The sequence below is a fragment of the Rhinolophus hipposideros genome (assembly GCF_964194185.1).
Source record: "Rhinolophus hipposideros genome assembly, chromosome: 19".
Classification (NCBI taxonomy): Eukaryota; Metazoa; Chordata; class Mammalia; order Chiroptera; family Rhinolophidae; genus Rhinolophus; species Rhinolophus hipposideros.
This window is the reverse complement of record NC_138065.1, coordinates 1,415,700-1,436,234: the sequence shown is the minus strand read 5'-3', so window position 1 is coordinate 1,436,234 and position 20,535 is coordinate 1,415,700. Positions and strand designations below refer to the sequence as shown.

The window sequence follows — 20,535 nt, the reverse complement described above, 5'->3', positions numbered from 1 at the left end:
CGGCCGCGCCAGTTAGATTTGGCGGTTCCCTTCAACATGGCGGAAGCCAGTGATGTTAATGCAGGCGGCGGCTGTGAGGAAAACGGGCCCGAGGGGTCGTCCCCGCAATCGGTGCCCCCCGACACGGCCATTTCGAGGATGAAGCTCCTCGACACCACGGTGGACACTTTCCTCCAGAAGCTGGTCGCCGCCGGCAGGTAAGGTGGAGGAAGTGAGGGTTAGGCTGAGAACGTCTCCCAGCGGCAGAGGCCGGGAGGAGCGAGTTGCGCCCGCCGGCGCGGAAATCCCGCGAGACCAGGGCGGTGAACCGACCGGCCGCTCAGTCACGTGGGTCGCGGTGTTGGCGGGGTGGCCGGCGGCGGTGCCTCCCGGAGCTGCGGGCGTCACGTGACGTGTGCGCCCGCCGGGGACGAGGCGCGCCCGGGCCGACCCGCGGGCCGCGGGGGGCGGATGCAGGCGTGGGAGGGAGGCCGGGGTCCGGGGCACGGCCCGGCGTCCGTGAGCGGGGCTGAGCCGCCGGCGCCGCAGCCCCTCAGCCGTGAGACGGCGGCGGGAGGCCCTTTCCCCCGGGGTTGGGGTGGGAATTGTGGTCACTGAGCAGATGCGCGGATGAATCTGATACGATAACGCCTCTTTTTAATGGACCAGTCGCGACGCACACTCGTTATTACGTCAAGGCCCGTCCCGCCCGTGATTGGTTGGTTCTTCCCCGCTCGTTCTTGCCCCCCTCCTCCCTCCTCAGAGCCCCGCCTCTCCGCTGCTCCGTGGCCTCTGTTTAGTCACTTGCTCGCGGACCCGTATTTATCGACCATCTGCCCCGTCCCGGGCCCTGTTCTAGGAGCTGGACGTGGAGCAGTGGTCGGGACAGGGAGGTCCCTGACTTCATGGTGCAGAGAAGAGTCGGGGTCAGGAACTAGGGGGCCGTGGGGAGAGGCCCTGGGCGAGGGCGAGGAAGTCACAGTGGAATGTTTGTTTCCGCGCAAAATACGTGGTTTCGCCGTCTACGTTTTAGGTTTATAGGAAAGATGACTGTGCTGCCTTTTTTCACTCCACGCCATTTTTTTTTAAAAAAGAAGAGCGAACCCTACCCTGTAAGCACAGGTCGCTCAGAGCTTCCCCGGACCTGCCGCCCGCGATACGCACGCGGCGCTCACCCACTGCCTCCCGTGGGCGCCTGGCTCTGCCGGGTGGCTGCCCCCGCGCGCGCGAGAATCTCGGGGGGGTCGGTGACGCAGGGGGACGGGCCCAGCCGGCTGCCCCGGCCGTGTCTTGTCGCGCGGCGCCCCGGGAAAGCTGCGCCCCGCGCCAGCCCCGCGCCGTCTCCGGCGTCTGCCACCCCAACCCCCGCGGCCCCGAAGGCGCGACCGCTGTCCGTCACTTGAATCGGCGTGTTGTTGGTTCGGGTATTTCCTGTGGTGCCTGGGAGTCGTTTGGTTTCCTCTTCTGGGAACTGCCTACTCATTTCCTCCAGCTTTTTATTTTTTTTCTAGACCCCCCCGTTTTTTTTTTTGTTTTTTTTTTTTTTTAGTTGGGGTTTTTATCTTGATTTCCTGGAATTCCTGCTGTGGTCTAGGAATCAACTGCTTGTCGGTTTTAGACTGCAGGAGAGTTCGTTGTCTGTCTGTGAGGTGTTGACTGCGTCTGTAACGTCCTCTGAGGAACAGAAATCTTCAACCAGGTCAAAAAATAACACAGATTGCAGTTTGCGTTTCACACCAGGAGGATAAAGCATAAAGGGGGACCCCCCCAAGCTGGCTGGAGCCCCGTGACGCTCCTTTCCCAGCCTGCAGACTAACTCAGCACTCCTCCGTCATAGTAACTTGTTAAGTGTTGCCTAATGATTTACTTTGTAAGCCCTTCCTCTTCATGTAATTATGCTTTTCCCCCATGGTTTTGTGCTTTTGGGATCTTGCTTCTAGAGGCTACCCCCACACCTAGGTCACAAAGATAATCCCCCATGTTTTCTTCCGTTGGCTATGTTATCATTGTACTCTCTAATCTTCCATCTGCCTGGATTAAGGGGTAAGGTGGTGCTCTCGGCCAGTCTCATTTTTCTAGCTTTCCCAGGCACTGTCACCTAAACAGTTCACCGTCACCCGTCCTCGTTGCTCTCAGGAGCCCCCGTCTGTGGGACGCCTGGGCCTCTCTTCTGCCCCACTCAGCCCTTTGCCTGTCTTTGTGCCAGTGCACTGGGCTCTTAACACCAGGCCTTTGGAACAAACCTTAAATGTGGTACAGACGAACCCCCCTCTTTTCCCCAGCTGTTTTTCCTTTTTATTTTTATAAAAGATTTTATTGGGGAACAGCGTGTACTTCCAGTACTTTTCCAGGTCCAGTTGCTGTCCTTTCAGTCTTAGTTGTGGAGGGCACAGTTCAGCTCCAGGTCTAGTTGCCATTGCTAGTTGCAGGGGGCGCAGCCCACCATCCCTTGCCGGAGTCAAACCATCAACCTCATGGTTGAGAGGACGCGCTCCAACCAACAGAGCCACCCGGGAGCTCAGCTGCAGGTCATTAACTTCATGCAGCTCCCTGGCCCGTGTGGGAATCGAACCGGCAGCCCCATTGCCCAGCGCTCGTGCGCTCTAACCAACTGAGCTACCCGTCCGCTCGGTTTTTCCTTTTAATCTTTAAAGTAAATTTTCTGGTTCCTCAAAATACTCAGCTGCAATTTTGTTGAGATTGTAAAGAACTTACAGATCAACTTAGGGAGAATTGGTTTGGCCAGTGCTCAGTGTTTGTCAAGTGAACATATGAATACAGTTATCCCAATGATATTTTAAACCTTTGTGCTAACATTTATCAAATCAGAATTCTTTTTATTTCTTTTTCAGAAAAAGTGTCCCAATTTCACGTTCTCACTATTAAGTTTCTAGCAGCTTCCAAAAAATCCAAGCAATAAAAGGTTAACCTAAGACCTGGTGACCTAAAGCTGTAACAGATTAATTTCTAAAAGATAACTTTTTAATGCAGTCTGCATCATAAATCAGTTCTCATAAAACAGTGAACGTTTCCGTTTGTTATTTTCCCCTCCCTTTCTCCTTTCTCAGGACGGGCTGCCCAGCGCACACAGCTGGGGAAGGGAGAGGGAGAAAGACCAAAGAGAGAAACATCTCTTAATGAAACGGGCGCGGTGGAGGTGGAGGTGGAGAGCATGAATTTCTGTCACAGTGATCCCCAGCTTCTATTTCTTTTGTTTTGTTTTTCAATTGGGGAATATTGGGGAACAGTGTGTTCTACCAGGACCCATCAGCTCCAGTTGTGGAGGACGCAGCTCCGCTCCAAGTCCAGTTGCTGTCTTTTTCGATCTTAATTGCAGGGGCTGCAGCCCACCATCCCATGGGGGACTTGAACTGGCAGCCTTGTTAAGAGCTCACGCTCTAACCAACTGAGCCGTCTGGTGGCCCCTCCGGAAGCTCAGCTGCAGCTCGTCATCTTCAATCTAGTGGTGGAGGGCGCAGCTCACTGGCCCACGTGGGAATCGAACCGGCAACCTTGTTGTTAAGAGCTCCCACTCGGATCAACTGAGCCACCAGGCCGCCCCAAAGCTTCTATTTGTCTGGATCTCACTCTTCTCTGCCCCATTTCTTTATTGGGACTGAAGCGCCAGTCCCCGCCTGCCCTCTAGTGGACAGTGTGTGACATGGGCGCTCCGTTGTTCCTATGGTGCGGAGGGCAAGCGGGCTCCTTGAGCCCCGCCATGCTGGCTCGTGTTTACTGGTCCAGCCTCCCACCTTTCCCTGCCTGCAGTCTCTTAGCACATAAACCGCCAGACTGACAAATCAACAAATCACCAGAGCTCGATTGGGCTCGATTTTTTTTTTTTAAGTTTTATTAGGGAATATTTGGGGACAGTGTGTTTCTCCAGAGCCCATCAATTTAGTTGTGGACGGCGCAGCTCAGCTCCAAGTCCACTTGCTGTTTTCAATCTTAGTTGCAGAGGGCACAGCCCATCATCCCATATGGGAATTGAACCGGCAACCTTGTTGCTGACAGCTGGCGCTCTGACCACCTGAGCCACCCGGCCGCCCCTCCGGAAGCTCAGCTGCAGCTCCTTGCCTTCAGTCTAGTTGTGGAGGGCGCAGCTCACTGGCCCATGTGGGAATCGAAAAGGCAGCCCTCTTCAGAGCTCCCACTCCAACCAACTGAGCCATCCAGCCGCCCCTGGGCTCGATATTTTGACGTCATTTTTTTTTAAGTTACGTGCTAATTCACAGTGAGCTTTTAGTGCAAGAAATGAAATGCCTTATCACTGAGTTCAAACCAGTGTGGGGGGTGTCAGCGCCTAAGTATGCAAGAGGAAACAGTTGGTTTAAATCAGTGAACGTAGTCATCTTGGTTTTGAAACTTGGTAACTGCAGTTCGTAAAAGCTGCTTTTAATTAATGATAAATGTAGCATGGTGAGGGAGGGGGCACACTACAGCCTTTTCTCTCGCGGGAGCCAGTGGGTTCTTCCTGCAGCTGGCTCCTGTTCTGCACACGTGACTGTCCCCAAGGTGCCTTTTACCGAGCACTTGCCTTCCGCAGGGGAGGACACGTCTCAAGTGTGGGGCGCCCCGGGCCTGAGCGCCCTGCACTTCCCAGGGGCAGGGCTCTGAAGTGGTGGGAGCAGTGGCAGCTCACGGCGTTCAGCACCCCTGCCCTGGGCGTGTGCGAAGCCCTTCCCGTAACCTCATTTAATCCTCTCGGTGGTCATCATTTACGCCGCAGAGGAGGGACTGGGGCTTGCAGAGGGAAGGAAAGTGTCCAGGGCCCTGCAGCTGATGAAGGGTGTGCTGCACTAAACTAGCAATAAGCGTCTCACAGTCCGTGGAAGTCAGGTCACTGTGCTGGGCGCCTGTAGCGTAGATGCCCGGGCTGGGGGTCCACACCCAAAAACCCTGGGGGGAAGGTGAGGAATCGCTTTGCTTTGTGCTCCCTGGCGCTGGCCTCGGCTGGCCGCCTGCCCTCCTTGTCTTTGCAGCATGTGGTCCTTCCCTTTCACTGCATTCTCAGACCCCACGGGGGACAGCAGAGTTCCTGAGCAGCACTGGTGGCGGAGTTTGCCTCACCCCTGCCAGCTGCCCGAACTGAACTGAGAGGTGCCCAGCTCAGGCCCCGCCTGTCATTGGGCTGGGAGGAGGGACAGGATCTTCCACATCCAAGCCAAACCCATTTCAAGCCACAATTACCCGGTTTCAACTTCAGCCCCACTTGCTCAGGCGTCACGCGTCCTCCCACGTCCCTCCGTGCAGCCAGACTGTGTGGCTGCTGGGCCAGCAGCAGAACAACAAGATGCCTGGGGCTCTGCTGAGGGTGAAAGGCCCATTGTCTGTCCTTTGGTGCCTCGGTTTAGCCTCCAGGGTGTACTCAGATCAAATCTGTACCATCCGAAAGGTGAGCGACTGTCACCCTCCCCCAGAGGCGTGCTGCTGAAGGCTCTCCAAGAATAAAGCCACCCCCTCAGCTTAACGATGAGCCCATGGTTTAGGCTCAGCCCCGTAAGCCCCAGCGGCAGCCTCCACAAGTGTCATCACCACACTCACGCGAGGGTCTCTGTCTGCTGCCACGTCTACCGCAGCGCCGGGGGCCGCGCCACCCCCTGCCTGGTGGGTGTCACGGGTACTCAGTGGGCGATCGTGGAAGGGCAGGGCCTGAGAGGCAGAGGAGCGTGTGAGCAAACGGGAGGAGGAAGAGAAGACAGCTGGGAGAGTCATTAACTTCCAGGATTTCTTTGTCCAGCAACAGCCATTGGGAGTGTGCTGGGTACCCTTTGACCTTTCCAGCTACAAGGGATGTGGGTCAGTGCTCTCGGCTGCCATGACAGATGCCTGACTTGAAATGGCGTGAACAATGAGGAAATCTGTTACCTCACTAGCAAGACGATGTCTTTGGAGACCCCCAATTCCTGCCTCTTGCTGCTCAGCCTCCTCCTGAGGGATAAACTATGCCAGGCCAGGGCCCGCAGCCGCTGGGAGCTGGCGGCATCCCCTGGGTACGGTCCCGTCCCAGGGAAAGGGCTCTTTGTAGGAGCAAGGAAACCTCACAGAGGCCACATACCCGTCCTAGGCCAGGCCTGCAAGGCGCCTGGGGTGCCTGAGGTCATCCCAGTGTGGTACCCAGACCAGCAGCACCTGGGAGCTTGATAGAAACAGGGTGGGGCCCAGCGATCTAACAGGTCCTCCTGCTGGTTTAATGGTCAGTAAAGTTTAAGAGTCAGAAATGTGGCTGGATTAATGGTCACCTGGACTCAGCTGGGACTCTGCTGCGGGAAAGCGGGGGCCTGGTAGGCGTGAGCCGTCCCCTGTGACTGGCTGGTGTTGCAGATGAGACGTGTTTCGTCCCTGCCGCTACCCGGGACGATGACAGCCTAGACCCTGTGATGACGAGCGCTGACTGGTGACTGGCCGCGGTTCACTCCCCGCTTTGTCTCCCCCACTCCAGCTACCAGAGATTCACCGACTGTTACAAGTGCTTCTACCAGTTGCAGCCGGAGGTGACACGGCGCATCTACGACAAGTTGGTAACCCAGTTGCAGACATCTATCCGGGTGAGTGGCAAGAAGCCCAGCGGGTACTGGTGGCTTGCGTCCTGCCGCCGGCCTGCCAGCCCCCTGAAGGCAGGGCCCCTACTGTCTGCCCTCTGGGTCCTGCTGTCCCTAGAAGTGTTCGTGTCCAGCAGGCTGCAGTGACAGCTGTCCCTTCAAATGACTGGGTATCCTCAGTGCCCTCTCATTGTCCTGGATGGGAATTGAGTGTTGACATGTTGTGTGCCCACCAGCTCTGTGAGGTCAGCGAGGGCACGGGGGTCACTCTTCTCGTGTCTCCAGCGCCTGGTGCCTGACCCAGAGGGGCGTTTCGCCAGTTGTTGAATTCATGGGACTGTGCACTAGAGGGGACCCAGAAAAGGTCTTTGTCCCTTGGTCCCAGAGGAGAGTGAAACCCCTGCTGTCACAGCCCAGGATGGGTCCGTGTGGTCAGGCCCCAGTGCCCGGTGGGGGTGGCACCGAGGCCCGCTGCAGGCGCTCTCAGTGTTGTCATCTTGGCCTTTCTGCTGTGAAGTCACATGTGGGCAGGTGGGTGTTTGTCTGAGGACACAGCAGCACTGAGCTGGCTCTGACCTGGCCGCGCGCAGTTGGCAGTTTCGCGTGCTTCCGCTCGGGGCTTGTCGGCACCGTCCCGCTTCCTCCTCGCCCTTCAGGAGGAGGTGTCTGACATCAAAGCGGAGGGGAACCTGGAGGCTGTCCTGAACGCCCTGGACACCATTGTGGAAGAAGGCCGAGGCCGCAAGGAGCCAGCCTGGTGAGAGGGGCCGGGGGGACCCCAAACTGTGACACCACGGTGCCCTCTGGGGACAGGAGCCCCAGCAAGCGCGAATCGTCCAGGGCTTTGAGGTGGACTGAGGGGGCCTTCCTGGGGAGGCTGCTGCCGGGCCCCTCTGGCCCGTGGAGAAGGGGCGGGAAGGGTGGGAGGAGGCTGAAGAGCGGGCGTGGGGTCGCGTCCATGAGGCTGGCCCGGGCCCCTGGCTGCTCTGCCACGTGCCCGCTGTCCTGCTGGGGTTGGAGGCAGAATCCTCACCGCTGCGCCCGCCCCGTGCCCTGCCCCCTCCAGGCGCCCCAGTGGGATCCCGGAGAAGGACCTGTGCAGTGTCACCGTGCCCTGCCTCCTGCGCCAGCGGGACGCCCTGCAGCACCGGCTGCAGAGACAGGAGGCTGAGAACAGACAGCTGGCGGACGCCGTCCTGGCTGGGCGCCGGCAGGTGCAGGAGCTGCAGCTACAGGGCCAGGCCCGGTGGCAGGCCTGGCAGGTGGGTGTCCCAGCCCTGCGCTCAGGCCCTGTCCCCTGGTGCAGCAAAGGGGGCAGCAGGCCCGGCGGCTCCATGTCCGAGTGGGGTGATGGGGTGACCCTCTGCAGCCCGGCCGCTGCTCCACGTCTACTTCCTTCACCACACATGCAATGTGGTGGCCTCGGGCTTCCCATTGAAAACATTCTGCATGCAACATGCGTCCTTTCAGGATGGACTGAAGTTTTGGAAGCAGCCAAGGTCACTTGGGGCCCAGTTGGTGAATAAGGGGAAGAGGGTGTTCAGGCGGCTGACAGACGGCACGTGTGGCCGCAGAGTGTGACACGCGTTTGCTTCCTGGCTCACGGTGCGGTTCCAGAAGAGGGTTTCTAGGAGGCCCTGAGCAGTGGCACCCCTCTCCGTTCACCCCTCATGTCACGTCCAGCTTATAGCCAGCTGATGGCTCCCGTCCTGGGGCAGACCCTCCTGTTCCCAGGGGAATGGGCCCCACCTCTACAGCTCCTGGATTCCTCGGACTTCTCTTCCAAGGCCCGGCAGCTGAGCCTCAGGACCCCACCCCGGCCTCAGCAGGGCCCCGAGGCTTGGGCAGCAGCAGGAGGCTCGCTCTGCCCCTCTCGTCCCCACATCACAGACCGGCCCTGGGGGACTGAGGGGCAGCAGCAAGACGACCAAAGCTCCCAGCCTGCTGCTGTCTTGTGGGGTGGCTCCTGCAGCTCAGAGTTGTGTCTTGGGCATTTGTGGGGCCACCCCGCTGAGTCCCCTGGCCAGATGCTGCTATGCTATTGCCACTCCGTCACCATGAGGCCCCAGTCACTCCCCTGTCTGGGCCTTGGCTTCCAAGTTGGCCAAATGCTGACGCCCAGGGCCCTGCTCTCAGGGCCGCCTCTGCCATGGCAGCTCCAGGCCCATCGGCTGATGGCGTGGTCGCTGCTGAGAACCGTGCGGAGCTGCAGAGAGCACGTCTGCACCAGTACCCGTGTCTGGCCCAGTGGAAGTCCACTCGCTACACTCGAGACGTTCCTGTTAGATAGTGCGGTCCTGCCGCCAGCCTGCCAGCGAGACGGAAGGAGACACTTTGGGGGCCCTGGGGAGGCCCTGGCTGGGTGGCTAAGGCACCGGCCTGCCTTAGACACCTGCTGAGGGGGGACTTCTCATGTGCCTGCTGCGCCTGGGGAAGTGGCCCTGGACGGGAGGCCGTGCAGGGGAAGGCTGTGGGTCGTCTCCCCTCCCAGCCTGTCTCTCCGCTCCCATTGATGGCAGGCTCTACACAAAGGACGCAAGGAGCTGGTGGCCGTGCTGAAGGAGCCCGAGTGAGGGAGCCGGCAGGGACCAGGAGCACAATGCGCCTCTGAGATCCGCTGACGCGGTGCCCGGTCCCTAAGCAGTGATGGAATGAGTTGGGGGACCAGCCTGCACAGGCCCCATCACCACTGTGCCTTGGGGCTCCTGGGGGGTCACACACGCGCTACCTTCAGATCCCATCCTGTCGTCTTCTAATGGAGGGGTGACCAGCTCCCACCCTGGGACGCAGGCTCCATGCCTCGCTCCTCTGGGTCCCCCTCCCGTTCCCGAGCCTTCCCTCTGGCCTGGCCTGGGGAACCTACCACTGATTGCCCCCTTGCCGGCCAGCCCCAGGCCCCTGGCCGTGCTCTGCCCACATCCCCACATCCCTAAATAAACTTCCTCCACTACACTGTAATCTGTGTGGACGCGGCTTCCGCTGGGGCGTCTCGCGGCCGCGGCCCCTCCTGGGCTCCCCGGGGTCTCGGCTGTAGTCCAGAGCCTCCAGGCTCGGTGGGATGGCGGGGGTGAAGCCCCTTGTCACAGAAACCAGGACCCTGGGGTTCCCTGAGGTGAGGACCAGCTTCCAGGTGGTGTCCCTGTTCAACCCAGCCCCCCCTTGAATTTGATGGTTTGAATTAATTCTGAGGAGAGTTCCGGGGGGGGGGGGCCTCGCTGCTCACAGAGCAGGTGGGCTTCTGGTTTCCCATGCAGCCTGGGCCAGCGGGTATGGGGGTTTAGCAAGGTGGGAAAAGTGCTTCCTCCAGACCAGTGGGCAGAGGAGAAGGGAGGGGAGGTGGGCAAAACGTTCTTCCCTCGTGAGGTTCTCCCCCTAACTGGAAACAGGCTTCGTTGGGTCTGTGGGAGCCCTGGGGACACTCAGAATTCAGGTGGCCCCTGCTCACCACCCCCTGGCCCCCTGCATCGAGCCCATGGCTCTCCTGTGCCCTGCAGCTGTAGCATGCAAACATGCAGGTGCCCCCTCGCCCCCCACAGGCGCTGGGGTGGGGTGGCGGGTGCTGTTAGGTGAGTGGGCGGGGAGGGGTCACCCTGCCTCCTCTCCAGGCTCAGCTGTGGGACAGGGTTTTTCAGGCTGGATGTTTCCCCTGGAGAACAGGTCCCCAAGGTTGTTCCCACCAGGATCGGGGGTCAGGAGCACTCAAAGGCCCTGGGAGGGGCATGGGATGGGGGTCCCCATCGCACTGACCCCCTTGCCTGCCCCAGACTCAGGCTGTCCTAATCTCTCGCTGGCCCCACCTCTGTTGGCTTTGGGCTACCCAGCCCTTCCTCCTGGCTTGCCGAGACCAGCCGCCCCCACCAGGCCCCGCCAGGCCTGCGGCTGGTCTCGCAGGGTGAATGAGGACACGGCCGGCACTCCCTCCCTGGGGTTTGGCTCCTGCCCACGGCTGACAGTGGAAATCACAGTACGCTGCAATCTGTTAGGCCTCTAGGCCCCCCACACCCATCCCCCGCTGAAGGAGTGGGGGGGCTGGGGCACCCAGAGGCTGGCTGCCTGCCCACCCTGCGCCCTCACTTCCCCGGGGCCTGCCCTAGCTCCAACCACAACATCCTTTGGGGTTTGGCCTGTAGAGCCAGGCGGATGACCCCCAAATAGCCCTGGCAGAGTCCCCCGTGACCCGCCTGCACCGTGGTCAGCCCCCCGCCCAGCCTTTGGGGTCCAGCCCGGAGGGTATAAATGTAGCTGGAGGCTGCGGGCAGGCCAGCTGAATCCCAGCAGCCGCCGCGGAGACATCATGAGGCCCCTGATGACTGTCGCCCTGCTGGCCCTGGCCGTACTCTGCCTTGCTGGCCAGGCAGGTGAGTGTCCCCCACTCCACCCGCCCGAGGAGGAGGGGGCTGCGAGGGGAGAGTGCCTGGCCTCCCCAACAGCCCTCCCTCAGGCTCAGCCCTGTGGGCCCCCAGCTGCCAGAGGCAGGAGAGGGGCCTGGGCGTGAGCAGGGCTGAACCAGGCTGCTTTCCTTTGCAGGTGCAAAGCCCAGCCGTGCAGAGTCCCGCCGAGGAGCAGGTAGGACGCAGGCCTGATGGCGGCCGTGTGCCCATCACCCGAAGGTGCTGCCCACCCCTGTCCCCAGCCGCAGCCCTCCTGCCAGGCTTTCAGCCCGCTCCCCACCTTGTGCCCCCAAACTGGCAGCTGTCCGACCCCTGGCCTCTCTCTGCAGCCTTCGTGTCCAGGCAGGAGGGCAGTGAGGTGGTCAAGAGACTCCGTCGCTACGTGGACCAGGGGCTGGGGTGAGAGGAAGAGGTGGGAGCATTGGGAGGGGAGGTGGGCCTTCTTCGGGGTGGCAGGGACTGAAGCCGCTGTGTGGGACTCTCAGAGCCCCAGGCCCCTACCCGGACCCCCTGGAGCCCAAGAGGGAGGTGTGCGAGCTCAACCCGGACTGCGACGAGCTGGCGGACCACATCGGCTTCCAGGAGGCGTATGCTCGTTTCTACGGAACCGGAACCGCCTAGAGCGTGCCCCGCCTGCCGCCTGCCCATGGGCGCCGCTGCCTCCCCTCGCCCCTGCCCTACCAGTGTGGGGTCCCCACCGGCCCAGCTACTCCAGAATAAATCCAGAAGAGGAACTGGGGGGCTCCGCCTCTTTGTGCGTCTGGGGGGGCTGCCGGGGGGAGGGGGACGGCGCTGCCAGGGTTGTACGTCCCCAGTCCGAGTGCTTCCCAAAGCGCTGGGTGTTTTTATTTGTACCTGCCTCGCTCCAGAAGCACTGAAGGTGGCTTTCTAAAGTTTAGGGTCCCCGCTCTAGCCCAGCACCCTCCCCCCACCTCAGCCACTGCACTGTCGGTGACACACCAGAAGGCCTGCACGCCCTGCGCGCACAGCAGTGACCAGGACACACTCGGGGCCCAGGCAAAGAGCTGCCAGCAGGCGGCACTGCCTGGTTGGGGGCGGGGGCGACAGTGGGCCCCTCACCCCAGTTAGCAGCGATCAGGGCAGGCCTGGGTTAGTTGTGTTAGTTCGTCCCTGGAGCAGCAGACAGGGGACCTGGTGCAAGCCCCCCCACACCTGCCCATCCCAGTGTCGGCGGGCTCCTGCCTGGACACACGACGTCCCCTCTCAGACCCTCAGCACTTGCCCAGCACCACCAAGCACAGCTCACTGACCCTCCTGCTCTCTGCGCGCCCCCTCCCATCCTCTGCACTCTCCTCAGTCACTCGGTTCCAGGCCCAGAGGCACCCCCACATTTCAGGTCTGGGTCTGGGCTCCTCCCCGGCACCAGGGCCTGGCCCCTGCCTCCCTCCAGGGCAGCCTCAGAGATGGGCTCACTGTTGCTTAGCCTTCGTGTCCCCCTCCAGCGGGGCACCCTGCAGCAGGGGACAGGTACTGGGGGCCCGGAACAGAGAGGCTGAGAAGGCCGCGATGATGAGTAGGTTCCCGGCCACCGCCAAGCCCAGCGTGGCCACCGTGCCCGCCAGGCCCAGCGGGGGGTCCTGCGTGGCCAGCCAGGCTCGACGAGACCCCATGTCAGCCAGCACGGCCTCCAGCTGGAAGTGGGTGCCCAGCACCGCACAGACGTGGAAGAGCTGGTGGCTGTGGCCTGTGGGAGGGTGGGCAGGTCAGGGCACACACCCCATGCCCCAGGCAGCCCTGGCTCACCCGGGGACCCATGGCAGGCAGCCCATCCTCTGGGCCTGCTAGTACTCCAAAATTAGGAAGAAGGAAGGCTGACTCCAGTTACGGGGAGGAGAGAATGAGCGGACGGGCGTGAAACACAAAACCCTTGGCACACAGGCTACTAGTTTTGCCGTCACCCACAAAGTGGAGGGTGGGCCTGGACCCTGAGGTCCCCAGGATGTCCTCTGGCCATAGTGGCCTCTCTGCTCTGGGGAGCTGTCTCTCCGCGCCCCTCCCAGGCCGGGCCTGCTCTCACCGATGTAGTCAAAGCGTCCTGGAGCGAGCCGCTCGGGCAGGTGGGAAGTGAAGAGGAAGCCGGTGAGCAGAGCGCACACGAGGTGGTAGCCGTGGCTGGAGCTCAGCGCCTCCTGCCCACAGCTGTGGCCCCCGCCCCAGCACAGTCCCAGCTGCCGAAGGAAAGGCCGGGCTGAGCAGGAGGGGCTGGGGCAGTGGCCGCGGTGAAGGGGGGCAGCAGGGCCGGGCCGGGACCCAGGGGCCTTACCCGGTAGAAGAGTGGGAGGTTGTCGAACAGGAAGGGGTAGGCGAAGGCGCCGGTGCGGAGGACCTTACTGAGCCCAGGGCTCTCCAGCTCGGGGAACCTGGGGAGCAGGAGGCAAAGCTGGTCACCACGCTGCTGCTGGGGTGAGGCCAGAGGAAGAGGGAAGCCCACGGAGCTCAGTGGCTCTGCGAGCCCTTCATGGGCAGCTGCACTTGACCTCCGTGAATGACCACACCTGTGAAGGGGCTAAAGACGTCCGCCCCTTAGGGGGCTGGAGAACGAAGTGCAGCTACGGTGCTAGCGCCAGGCTCGCGCTGGCTGGCCGGCTTGGGCGATCCCCGGGGCCCTGTCCTGTCCCGCCGCCCTCCCCTTCACCGCGGGCCAAGAACCCACCGGGAGTAACAGGAGAGACCCGTGCACAGGAAGGAGTTGAGTGCGGCGGCGGGCACAAACAGCTGGTGCAGGCGGCCGTGCAGCCAGGAGGCCGGCATGGAGTAGGCGGCATAGGGGAAGGCGCAGCCTGGGGAGCAGGGGGCGCGGCCGGAGCTGAAGCCCTTAGGACGCACCCTTCCCCGCACCCCGCGCCGCCCGCCCCCGCGCCGCCGCCCGCGGGGCTCACCCAGGCTGTAGAGGCTGAGCGCGCCGTAGTCCAGGAAGTAGCAGATGTGGCGCGCGCGGGGCGACATGGAGCTGAAGGTGTGCGCGCAGCACGACGCGAAAGGGTAGAGGCAGGTGGGCAGCAGGAAGACGAGCAGCGGCCAGTGGTAGGGCTCCGCCCGGAAGCCCGGGCCCCCCGCGAGCGCCAGGAGGCGCCACAGGAAATACCTGCGGCGGCGGCACGTGCTCAGCCCGCGCCCCGGCCCGTGCGCGCACCCTCCGGGCGGGGACAGCCCCCCTCACCAGGTGGGCAGGAAGTGAGTCCAGATGTTGACCGTCTCGTTGGTCATCTGGAAGGAGCTGAGGACACAGTCCAAGGCCGAGCTGGTGGGGCGGCGGTAGCCAGACATGATTCCGTCTTCCCAGAACACCTGGGGCCGTGGCGGGCGGGAGAGGGGGTCACTGCGGTGCGGACCCGCCCTCTCCGCCCGCGCTAGGGGAGCAGGCTCGGGGGCCGTGGGCTGGAGGTCCCAGGGGCCCCAAAGCCGACTGCCATCGTAGCACCGGGGCCAGCCCCGGAGCGGAGAGGAGACGCGAGCCAGCGCCAGGGGCCCACACAGGACGGCGGCCGAGCGCGCAGGCCGGGGCTCCGGGAAGGGGGCTCGGAGGAGCACTGTGGCCCGGGGCGCGCCCACTGCACCGGGAGGGGTGGGCGTCAGCCTGCGGGAGCGGCTTCCCCGTCGCTAAGAGCCCCTGCCCGGGTCAGTCCCGGGACAGTGGGTGTCGCAGGGTGCAGCCCTCACCCGGGGGACCTGGTGGACTCGAAGGAGCTGGGGGAGCTTGAGGCTGAGCATGGTGGCCCGGCACCTCCACGTTGACCTAGACACAGAGGGGGGGGCGTGCGGGTCAGGGGTCTGCTCCCGTCCAGGCGCCTGAGCACCAGGTCCGGGCGGGCCGGTCAGCGCCGGGGGCTGTGCGCGCATGCGTGCGCGCGGTACTGGCCGGCACGCGGCTTCCTTCAGGCCGGGGGAGGCTGGCCCGGCCGCCTGACCCCTCCCCATCCCAGCCCGGGGCATCCGGCCAGCCCACCGGGGGCTGCTCGGGCCTCCTCCTCAGTCAGTAGCCCCGGACCCTGGCTCCAGGCCCCCTCCCGCAGTGTGTCCCAGGAGCCTGCCTCGCGGAGGTCCGCCCCGAGAGCTTCAGCCCACCCACCACCAGCGGAAAGCCCTCGGTCCACGGTGCGCGGGGACAGTTCCCGGGGCGCCAGACGCCCGCCCGTGGGGCACGGAGTTAGGGGGACGCCTGGCGCTTCGGGGACTACCCTGTGCCCCTGCTGACCCCATGGCCCTCTCAGCCCCAGACCTGTGTGCTGCGTCCGGTGGCCGCGGCCGCGCGGGCCCTCCCGCAGGCACATTCCTTGGCACAGGCGGAGGGGCGGGGCCCGCTGGGCGGGGAGCCGCCCCCACCTCCCGCGGCCAGAACCTCCAAGCCTCTCCGCGGCCTAGCCCCGCCCCTCTCCCTGCCGCCCGTCGGTCCCCCGAGCCTCTGCTCCTGTCATTCTACAGTTCGGGGACCCTCTGCGCGGGGTGGGTGCTGGGGGCCTGGCTGGGAACAAGACAGACCCACCCGCTCCCTAGTCCTTGCACCCCGGCCGAGCTTTAAGACAGATAGGGCCTCGAAAGGTATCCCCCTGCCCTCCCCAGGAGCAGGATGGGGGTGCTCCCACCCGTGCCGAGTGCTGCCCAGCGACCTGGGGGAGGGCGGGCAGGATGCTGGCTGGGCTCTAGCCCCCTGAGCTCAGGGTCCCTTCCCTTAGCTTAAGGCCTCTGGACTAGAATGTGTGCTGTAGCCTTGTAGGTAGGGGAGGGGCTGCCCCAGCTTGTCCCCCCCCCCCCAACGGGGGCAGAGCCCCAGGTGAGCTTCCTTACCCAGAGCTGGGCTGACGCTCCTAAGCTGGTGGGTCAGCAGGCCCGGGGTGCTCCAGCCGCCAGGCCAGCAGCAGGGAGAGGAAAGTGGCAGGCCAGCCGGCCAGGCCTGGGCGGGGTGTGGGAGACAAAGGGGAGCCAGGGAACAATCCCAGCCTTGTGCCGCCTCCAGGGAGCAGCGCGGGGTGGCCCAGGCCCATTAGCAGGCAGCTCACTCGGCCGCCTGCACACAGCAGCCCCTCCAGCCCGACCCAAGCGGGGATCAGACCGGCCGGCACAGGCTGGGGTGCTAGCCAGGGCTCCGGCTCCCCCAGGCCGGGCTTGTCCCTATCCAGCGTTCCCAGTTGGGGTCGGCTCTGCCTGTGGCTGGGCGGACAATCCCCAATCCCAGGCCTGGACTTCAGAGATCACCCGTCCCTCTGCTTCACTGCCTCCGTCCAGGGCAAAGGCCTCTAGCGTGTTGGCTGGGCCTCAAGGGACCTGCCAGGTTCACTGCCATACACTGGAGGTGCCGGGCCTTGCCGAGGGACAGGCTGAGGACTTGGGCTGGCTTCGAGGCCCACCCCGTATCCCCCGGAGGCCGTTCTGATTCCAGCGGCCCAGCTGGAGACTGCAGACCCGCCCGGAGCTGCAAGCCCTGTTCTCGCTGTCACCCGAAGGCACCAGCTCATCACACATGGCCGAGGGGCTCCACAGGCTGTCACAAAACCACCTCTGGACGGTTGGCTGGAATCGCCAACTTGGGCCTTCAATGGGCCCCTCGCAGGAACCTTTCCAAAGGCCGCTGGTTCTAGCAGGCCGTTCCCACCCCCAAGACTGGACAGACACCAGGACACACGGTGGGCTTCGGGGTCTTTATTATCAAGTGATGCTTGTCTCAGTCCCTGCCAGCTTGTCCCAGGCTGTCTCGGAGGAAGGAGGCAGGAAGCCTGCTCCTGAGAACAGCCTGGGAAGCTGGACTAGCGCTGGGGTGGGGACAGAGCTGAGACCCCCCCAGCCCAGCCCAGCCCAAGGGGGGCCAGGCAATCCTGGCCCAAGTACCACCCACACCCTGCCCACTGCCCTGAGCCAGTCGTGCTCTGCTCCCCAGTCACCTCCATTCCGGAAGCGAGCCCATGCTCGGCTCCACCGCGAGGCTGGGGAAGCCCACGTAGGGGAGCCCCCTGACTGGCCACTTCCAGGGGCCTCTCCGTGATCCAGTCGGGGTGGTGGCCTCACTGTACCCCCTCTCCTCTCACTGGCACCCCCCGTCCCAGCACAGCAGCAAAGAGCACAAAGCGGTGACTGGGACTGTTGGGCACAGGACTCACGAGCACACAGGCCAGTCCGCCTGCGGCCCTTGCTGGGGCCACTCCCCGCCCTGGGAGCTAGCCGGGGGCAGAGGCAGAAGGGGGCGACTGCTACTGGTGCAGCCAGCGCCAGGTCCCTCTTCCTCAAGGGCCCCCAAGGCCCCAGAGCTGCCCAGCCCTCGCAGGGAAATGGGGACAGGTGGTCCTTGAGGGAAGGGTCTGCAGAGCCACCCAGGGATGTGGGGTTACCCACTTCTCCCCCAGGGCTGGCGGCTGCAAACTCCTAGTCCCAACCACCTCGCGTCCTGGGGGAGGGAGGAGGCCCCTTTGCTGTCCCTTCCCCTCAGAGGTCCAAGAACCCTTCCAATGACACGCAGACACCCATGCCTGCCACCTGCCCCTGAGGACAGCAGGGGGTTGAGGCAGGAAGGCTGACTAGGGCCCACAGGCCTCTCCTGCCCCAAGCACCTTCCTCAGTTCCTGACATCGTCTTAGCAACAGGGGACCGCACCCCCGCCGGCTCCGGAGCCCTCCCTCAGCCTGCGTGCTGCGGGCTGCCCTCCTTAGTGCGTGCTGAGTCTGCGTGCGGTGGGGTGACTACAGGTGGTGGTCCTGGCTGCCGGGGAGGGCAGGAAAGATGTGGAGTCAGCCCCACTGCAGGGCCCGGGGCTCAGTCTCAACCAATCTCCTTCCACTGCTTGTAGAAGTCCAGAACGTTCTTGATGTCCACACTGGCGTGTGCAGCGGCCTGCAAAGCTGCCTGTACACAGGGGTGGGACAGACGGGGACAAGCTGAGCTCCTGTCCTTGCGGGAAGGCCGGGGAAAAGGGGTGTGGCAGGGAAGGAGTCCCCTCCCCCGTGACCCACCTGCATCGGGCCTGAGAGCGCGCTGGGGTTGTCCAGTGGAAGGCCGGTGACAATGGTCACCATGCCACTCGGGTCCTCCTCCCCGGCCCCCTGGGCCAGAGTCAGCTGTTTGCAACTGTCCAGGACCTTATAGAGGGCCCTGGTGGGGAGAGGAGGGAGACCAGCAGGCATGAGCTTGGCCGAAACGACAAGCCTCCCAGGACAGAAGTTGGGGACAGGGATGGGGAGAACACCAGCTGAGAGTGACAGACACCAGGCAGCCGGGGCTGCGGGCGGGTCAAGCCAGCACCGGAGATGGGCTATGGGGAGCGGGCTGGCGAGGGCCCAAGCATCTCTGGGCCCTGGGCGGGTTGGCCACCGGTTTCAGAATTCGCTGGCCCTGTCCCGTCCCCTGTGTGTGTGTGTGTGGGGCGGGGGGGCAGAGGCGGGGCTGAAACTACCAGGCATCTGCGTCCTGCCTCTTCAGCTTGTGCCGCTCAAAGCTCTTCCCCACCTCCTTCTGGCAGCGAATGTACCTGCAAAGGACACAGGGGAGTGAAGGGCGGGCGCCCCACACAAAGCCGACCATTGTGGCTCAGGGGCCCGGTTTTAAGAGGAGGGAGGGGGCACGTCTCTCCCATCACTGGGAGCCATTTCGCAGTTTGCTGGCCTCTGAGCCCAGCTCGCTTTCCTCCGATAACATCGAGTCCTGGTCCCTCCCAGGGGGAGGGGCTGGGAGCCAGGAGCAGATGCTTTCCAAGCCACGCTTCTGGGGACAAGGCCCAGACAAGCGGGCTTTGTGCAGCTTCCTGGCCAGGCAAGGCCGGTGGCGGGTGGGGGGGGTCAGCCAGCAGGGAGGCCAGAAAGAGCGGCCTGAATGGGGCCCTCAGCTCACAGTGGGGGGTGGGAAGCCCCCACCGCCTCAGGAAGGCACGCCCGCCCACCCTGCAGACCTGACCTTGTCTGCGTCCCAACCCTAAAGCCAGAGAAACCCCTGTAAAGGTGCCCACGGGACGGGCAAGGGGTGTCCGCTCCCCTGCCCTCTGCACCGTGAGGGAGACAAACAGCAGGTCAGAGATCCCACAGGGTTCCTGACTCTTCAGGTCACTTCTTTTTCAGCACCTAAGACCTGGACTTCGAATTATGTCTTTGGTTCCCCCCAGGCAGTGAGCAAACCTTGAGCAGGGAACCTACCGCTAGTGTGTGTCACGCACAGGTAACGAGGAACACACACCACCTGTGGTCTGGGAGCCAGTCGGGACTCAGCAGGCCTGCACTCACCTGTTTCCTTTTTTAAACTCTGCCTCCAGGTATCGGATCCCATCTCGTGCCCCCGGGTGTTCCTTCTTCAGCAAATCCAGGCCATCGATCACTGGTGTGCAAGGTGGGGTGGGGAAGGACAGAACAGGTGAGCTCAGACTGCGGTGACCAGGGCTCTGCAGGGGACCTGTGCTCGCCCAGGCCTGTGGGACAAGAAGGCCGGTGGCTCCCACAGGGCGCCCGGTCCTTCCAAAGTGAGCTGCCAGCCACGTGCTGGGCAGTTTCCCAAGTACTTTCTTTCCCGGAGATCTGCCACGTTTCTCCAACTGTCCTGAGTCAGGGATTGAGCGGGTCAGCAGACCGTCGTGCCATTTCATGGACAAAGTGGCTGCGCTTCATAGGAGCAAGGACTCGCCCAAGGCCGCTGTGTGAACGGCCCCAGAGAAGGGTCCCAGCCTAAGGCCAGAGTGTCAGCCACTCCGCCTGTCCCCCCACCTCCCCAATGTGCTCACCTGTCCTTGGGATGATGACAATGAAGCGGCCACTGGTGGCCAGCTGGCGGATGACAGGCAGGTGCTGGCAGAGGGCCTGGGTGTCGGGGACCAGGTAGGGGGACATGGCTGTCTGGGCCTCGGGCTGCTGCAGGCTCCCCTCCAGCTGAGACACCTCGAGCTGGTGAGAGAAGGCAGCGGCTGGAGCAGCCGGGTGGGGCGGGTGGGGCTCAAGGGGGCTCCTATGGGGCTCTTCCCGCTGCCAAGGGGTACAGGGGTAGAAACAAGGCTTAAGGGAACAAGACAAGGAACAGAGAAGTGGAGGCAGAAGAGGACGCCTGGGCTCCACGGAGAATGGGCGTAGGGACCAAGACCTGAGAGGCCAGGAAGGGACCTGGGCCAGGAGGGGGCGGGGCTGGGCTGAGGGGGCGGGGCCGAGCAGAGGGCGGGGCTGAGCGGGGGGCGGGGCTGAGCGGGCCGGGCTCGGCCTGGCCTTTAGGCAATAAAGGTAAGAGCAGGAGGGGCATCTGGGTCTGCCACCCGTCCTACCTGAAGTCGTCCTACCTGAAGTCGTAGCTGGGCCATGTCTCTCATCAGCCTGTTCCTCCGAGCTTCCTCCTGTGCCTGTGAGGGGAAAATCAGCGCTGAGCTCGGGCTGGGCCAACTTGCTGTGGTCACACTCCTTTCCCCAGCAAACCAGACGGAGAAATTCTGGGCACTGAAGTAGACTTGGCCCTATTCAGCCAGCCCCCTAGCGGCCTGGTGTCTAGCACACCAACCCTCAGCCCTGCGCTGCTTTTCCTCCGTCTCTGGATGAGGCTGAATTCCTCAACACAGTGGACAGGGAGGGCTTCCAGGTGGGGACGTACCTACAGGACATGGGAGGCCAGTGCAGGCTGTGACAAGTGAGTGGCACCGCCATCGGGGTGGTGCT

At 63.2% G+C, this 20,535-nt stretch overlaps 4 protein-coding genes across 14 annotated transcripts in view; 2 read left to right on the top strand and 2 right to left on the bottom strand.

The window, feature by feature from the left end:
• The first annotated feature begins 20 nt into the window (after positions 1–20).
• On the top strand, positions 21–9,477 carry PMF1 (polyamine modulated factor 1). 3 transcript variants are annotated; one of them, XM_081026569.1, is made up of 5 exons: positions 21–197; positions 6,422–6,527; positions 7,178–7,278; positions 7,588–7,783; positions 9,041–9,477. In XM_081026569.1, the coding sequence occupies exons 1-5, from the start codon at positions 37–39 to the stop codon at positions 9,092–9,094; spliced, it is 618 nt and encodes a 205-aa protein (XP_080882695.1). In that variant the 5' UTR covers positions 21–36; the 3' UTR covers positions 9,095–9,477. The 3 variants fall into 3 exon arrangements, with proteins under 3 accessions (XP_080882695.1, XP_080882694.1, XP_080882696.1); XM_081026568.1 differs by having other exon boundaries at positions 7,588–9,471; XM_081026570.1 differs by lacking the exon at positions 9,041–9,477 and having other exon boundaries at positions 24–197; positions 7,652–8,025.
• Positions 9,478–10,684: 1,207 nt separating this feature from the next.
• Positions 10,685–11,649, top strand: BGLAP (bone gamma-carboxyglutamate protein). The gene is made up of 4 exons (XM_081026571.1): positions 10,685–10,879; positions 11,049–11,087; positions 11,242–11,311; positions 11,398–11,649. Exons 1-4 carry the CDS (start codon positions 10,816–10,818, stop codon positions 11,531–11,533), a joined length of 309 nt encoding a protein of 102 aa, XP_080882697.1. The 5' UTR covers positions 10,685–10,815; the 3' UTR covers positions 11,534–11,649.
• Positions 11,650–11,727: 78 nt separating this feature from the next.
• PAQR6 (progestin and adipoQ receptor family member 6) lies at positions 11,728–16,135 on the bottom strand. Of its 4 annotated transcripts, none has more exons than XM_081026566.1 (8): positions 15,719–16,135; positions 14,594–14,669; positions 14,094–14,221; positions 13,813–14,018; positions 13,587–13,713; positions 13,197–13,293; positions 12,951–13,101; positions 11,728–12,617 (listed from the first exon to the last, which is right to left on the bottom strand). In XM_081026566.1, exons 2-8 carry the CDS (start codon positions 14,642–14,644, stop codon positions 12,343–12,345), a joined length of 1,035 nt encoding a protein of 344 aa, XP_080882692.1. In that variant the 5' UTR covers positions 14,645–14,669; positions 15,719–16,135; the 3' UTR covers positions 11,728–12,342. The 4 variants fall into 4 exon arrangements, with proteins under 4 accessions (XP_080882692.1, XP_080882693.1, XP_080882690.1 ...); XM_081026567.1 differs by lacking the exon at positions 15,719–16,135 and adding an exon at positions 15,153–15,226; XM_081026564.1 differs by having other exon boundaries at positions 13,587–14,018.
• Positions 16,136–16,551: 416 nt separating this feature from the next.
• SMG5 (SMG5 nonsense mediated mRNA decay factor) overlaps positions 16,552–20,535 on the bottom strand; it is a 24,520-nt gene continuing 20,536 nt past the window's right edge. For all 6 annotated transcript variants that reach the window (XM_081026218.1, XM_081026220.1, XM_081026217.1 and 3 more), the window contains 6 exons: positions 20,166–20,225; positions 19,623–19,782; positions 19,132–19,222; positions 18,312–18,386; positions 17,872–18,010; positions 16,552–17,764 (listed from right to left, as the gene is read on the bottom strand). In XM_081026218.1, the coding sequence (XP_080882344.1) occupies positions 17,681–17,764; positions 17,872–18,010; positions 18,312–18,386; positions 19,132–19,222; positions 19,623–19,782; positions 20,166–20,225 (609 nt within the window). In that variant the 3' untranslated portion in view covers positions 16,552–17,680. The remainder of the gene's footprint in view (positions 17,765–17,871; positions 18,011–18,311; positions 18,387–19,131; positions 19,223–19,622; positions 19,783–20,165; positions 20,226–20,535) is intronic.

Bases quoted from the DNA above. Each gene is read 5' to 3' on its own strand.
- PMF1 (XM_081026568.1), top strand. From the start codon at position 37: ATGGCGGAAGCCAGTGATGTTAATGCAGGCGGCGGCTGTGAGGAAAAC. The intron at 198-6,421 runs GTAAGGTGGAGG...CCCCCACTCCAG, and splicing joins AAGCTGGTCGCCGCCGGCAG to CTACCAGAGATTCACCGACT. The intron at 7,279-7,587 runs GTGAGAGGGGCC...TGCCCCCTCCAG, and splicing joins GGCCGCAAGGAGCCAGCCTG to GCGCCCCAGTGGGATCCCGG.
- BGLAP (XM_081026571.1), top strand. From the start codon at position 10,816: ATGAGGCCCCTGATGACTGTCGCCCTGCTGGCCCTGGCCGTACTCTGC. The intron at 10,880-11,048 runs GTGAGTGTCCCC...TTTCCTTTGCAG, and splicing joins CTGCCTTGCTGGCCAGGCAG to GTGCAAAGCCCAGCCGTGCA. The intron at 11,312-11,397 runs GTGAGAGGAAGA...TGGGACTCTCAG, and splicing joins TACGTGGACCAGGGGCTGGG to AGCCCCAGGCCCCTACCCGG.
- PAQR6 (XM_081026564.1), bottom strand. From the start codon at position 14,644: ATGCTCAGCCTCAAGCTCCCCCAGCTCCTTCGAGTCCACCAGGTCCCC. The intron at 14,222-14,593 runs GTGAGGGCTGCA...CCACGGCCCCAG, and splicing joins GAGTCCACCAGGTCCCCCGG to GTGTTCTGGGAAGACGGAAT. The intron at 13,294-13,586 runs GTGGGTTCTTGG...CCTGCTCCCCAG, and splicing joins GGTCTCTCCTGTTACTCCCG to GTTCCCCGAGCTGGAGAGCC.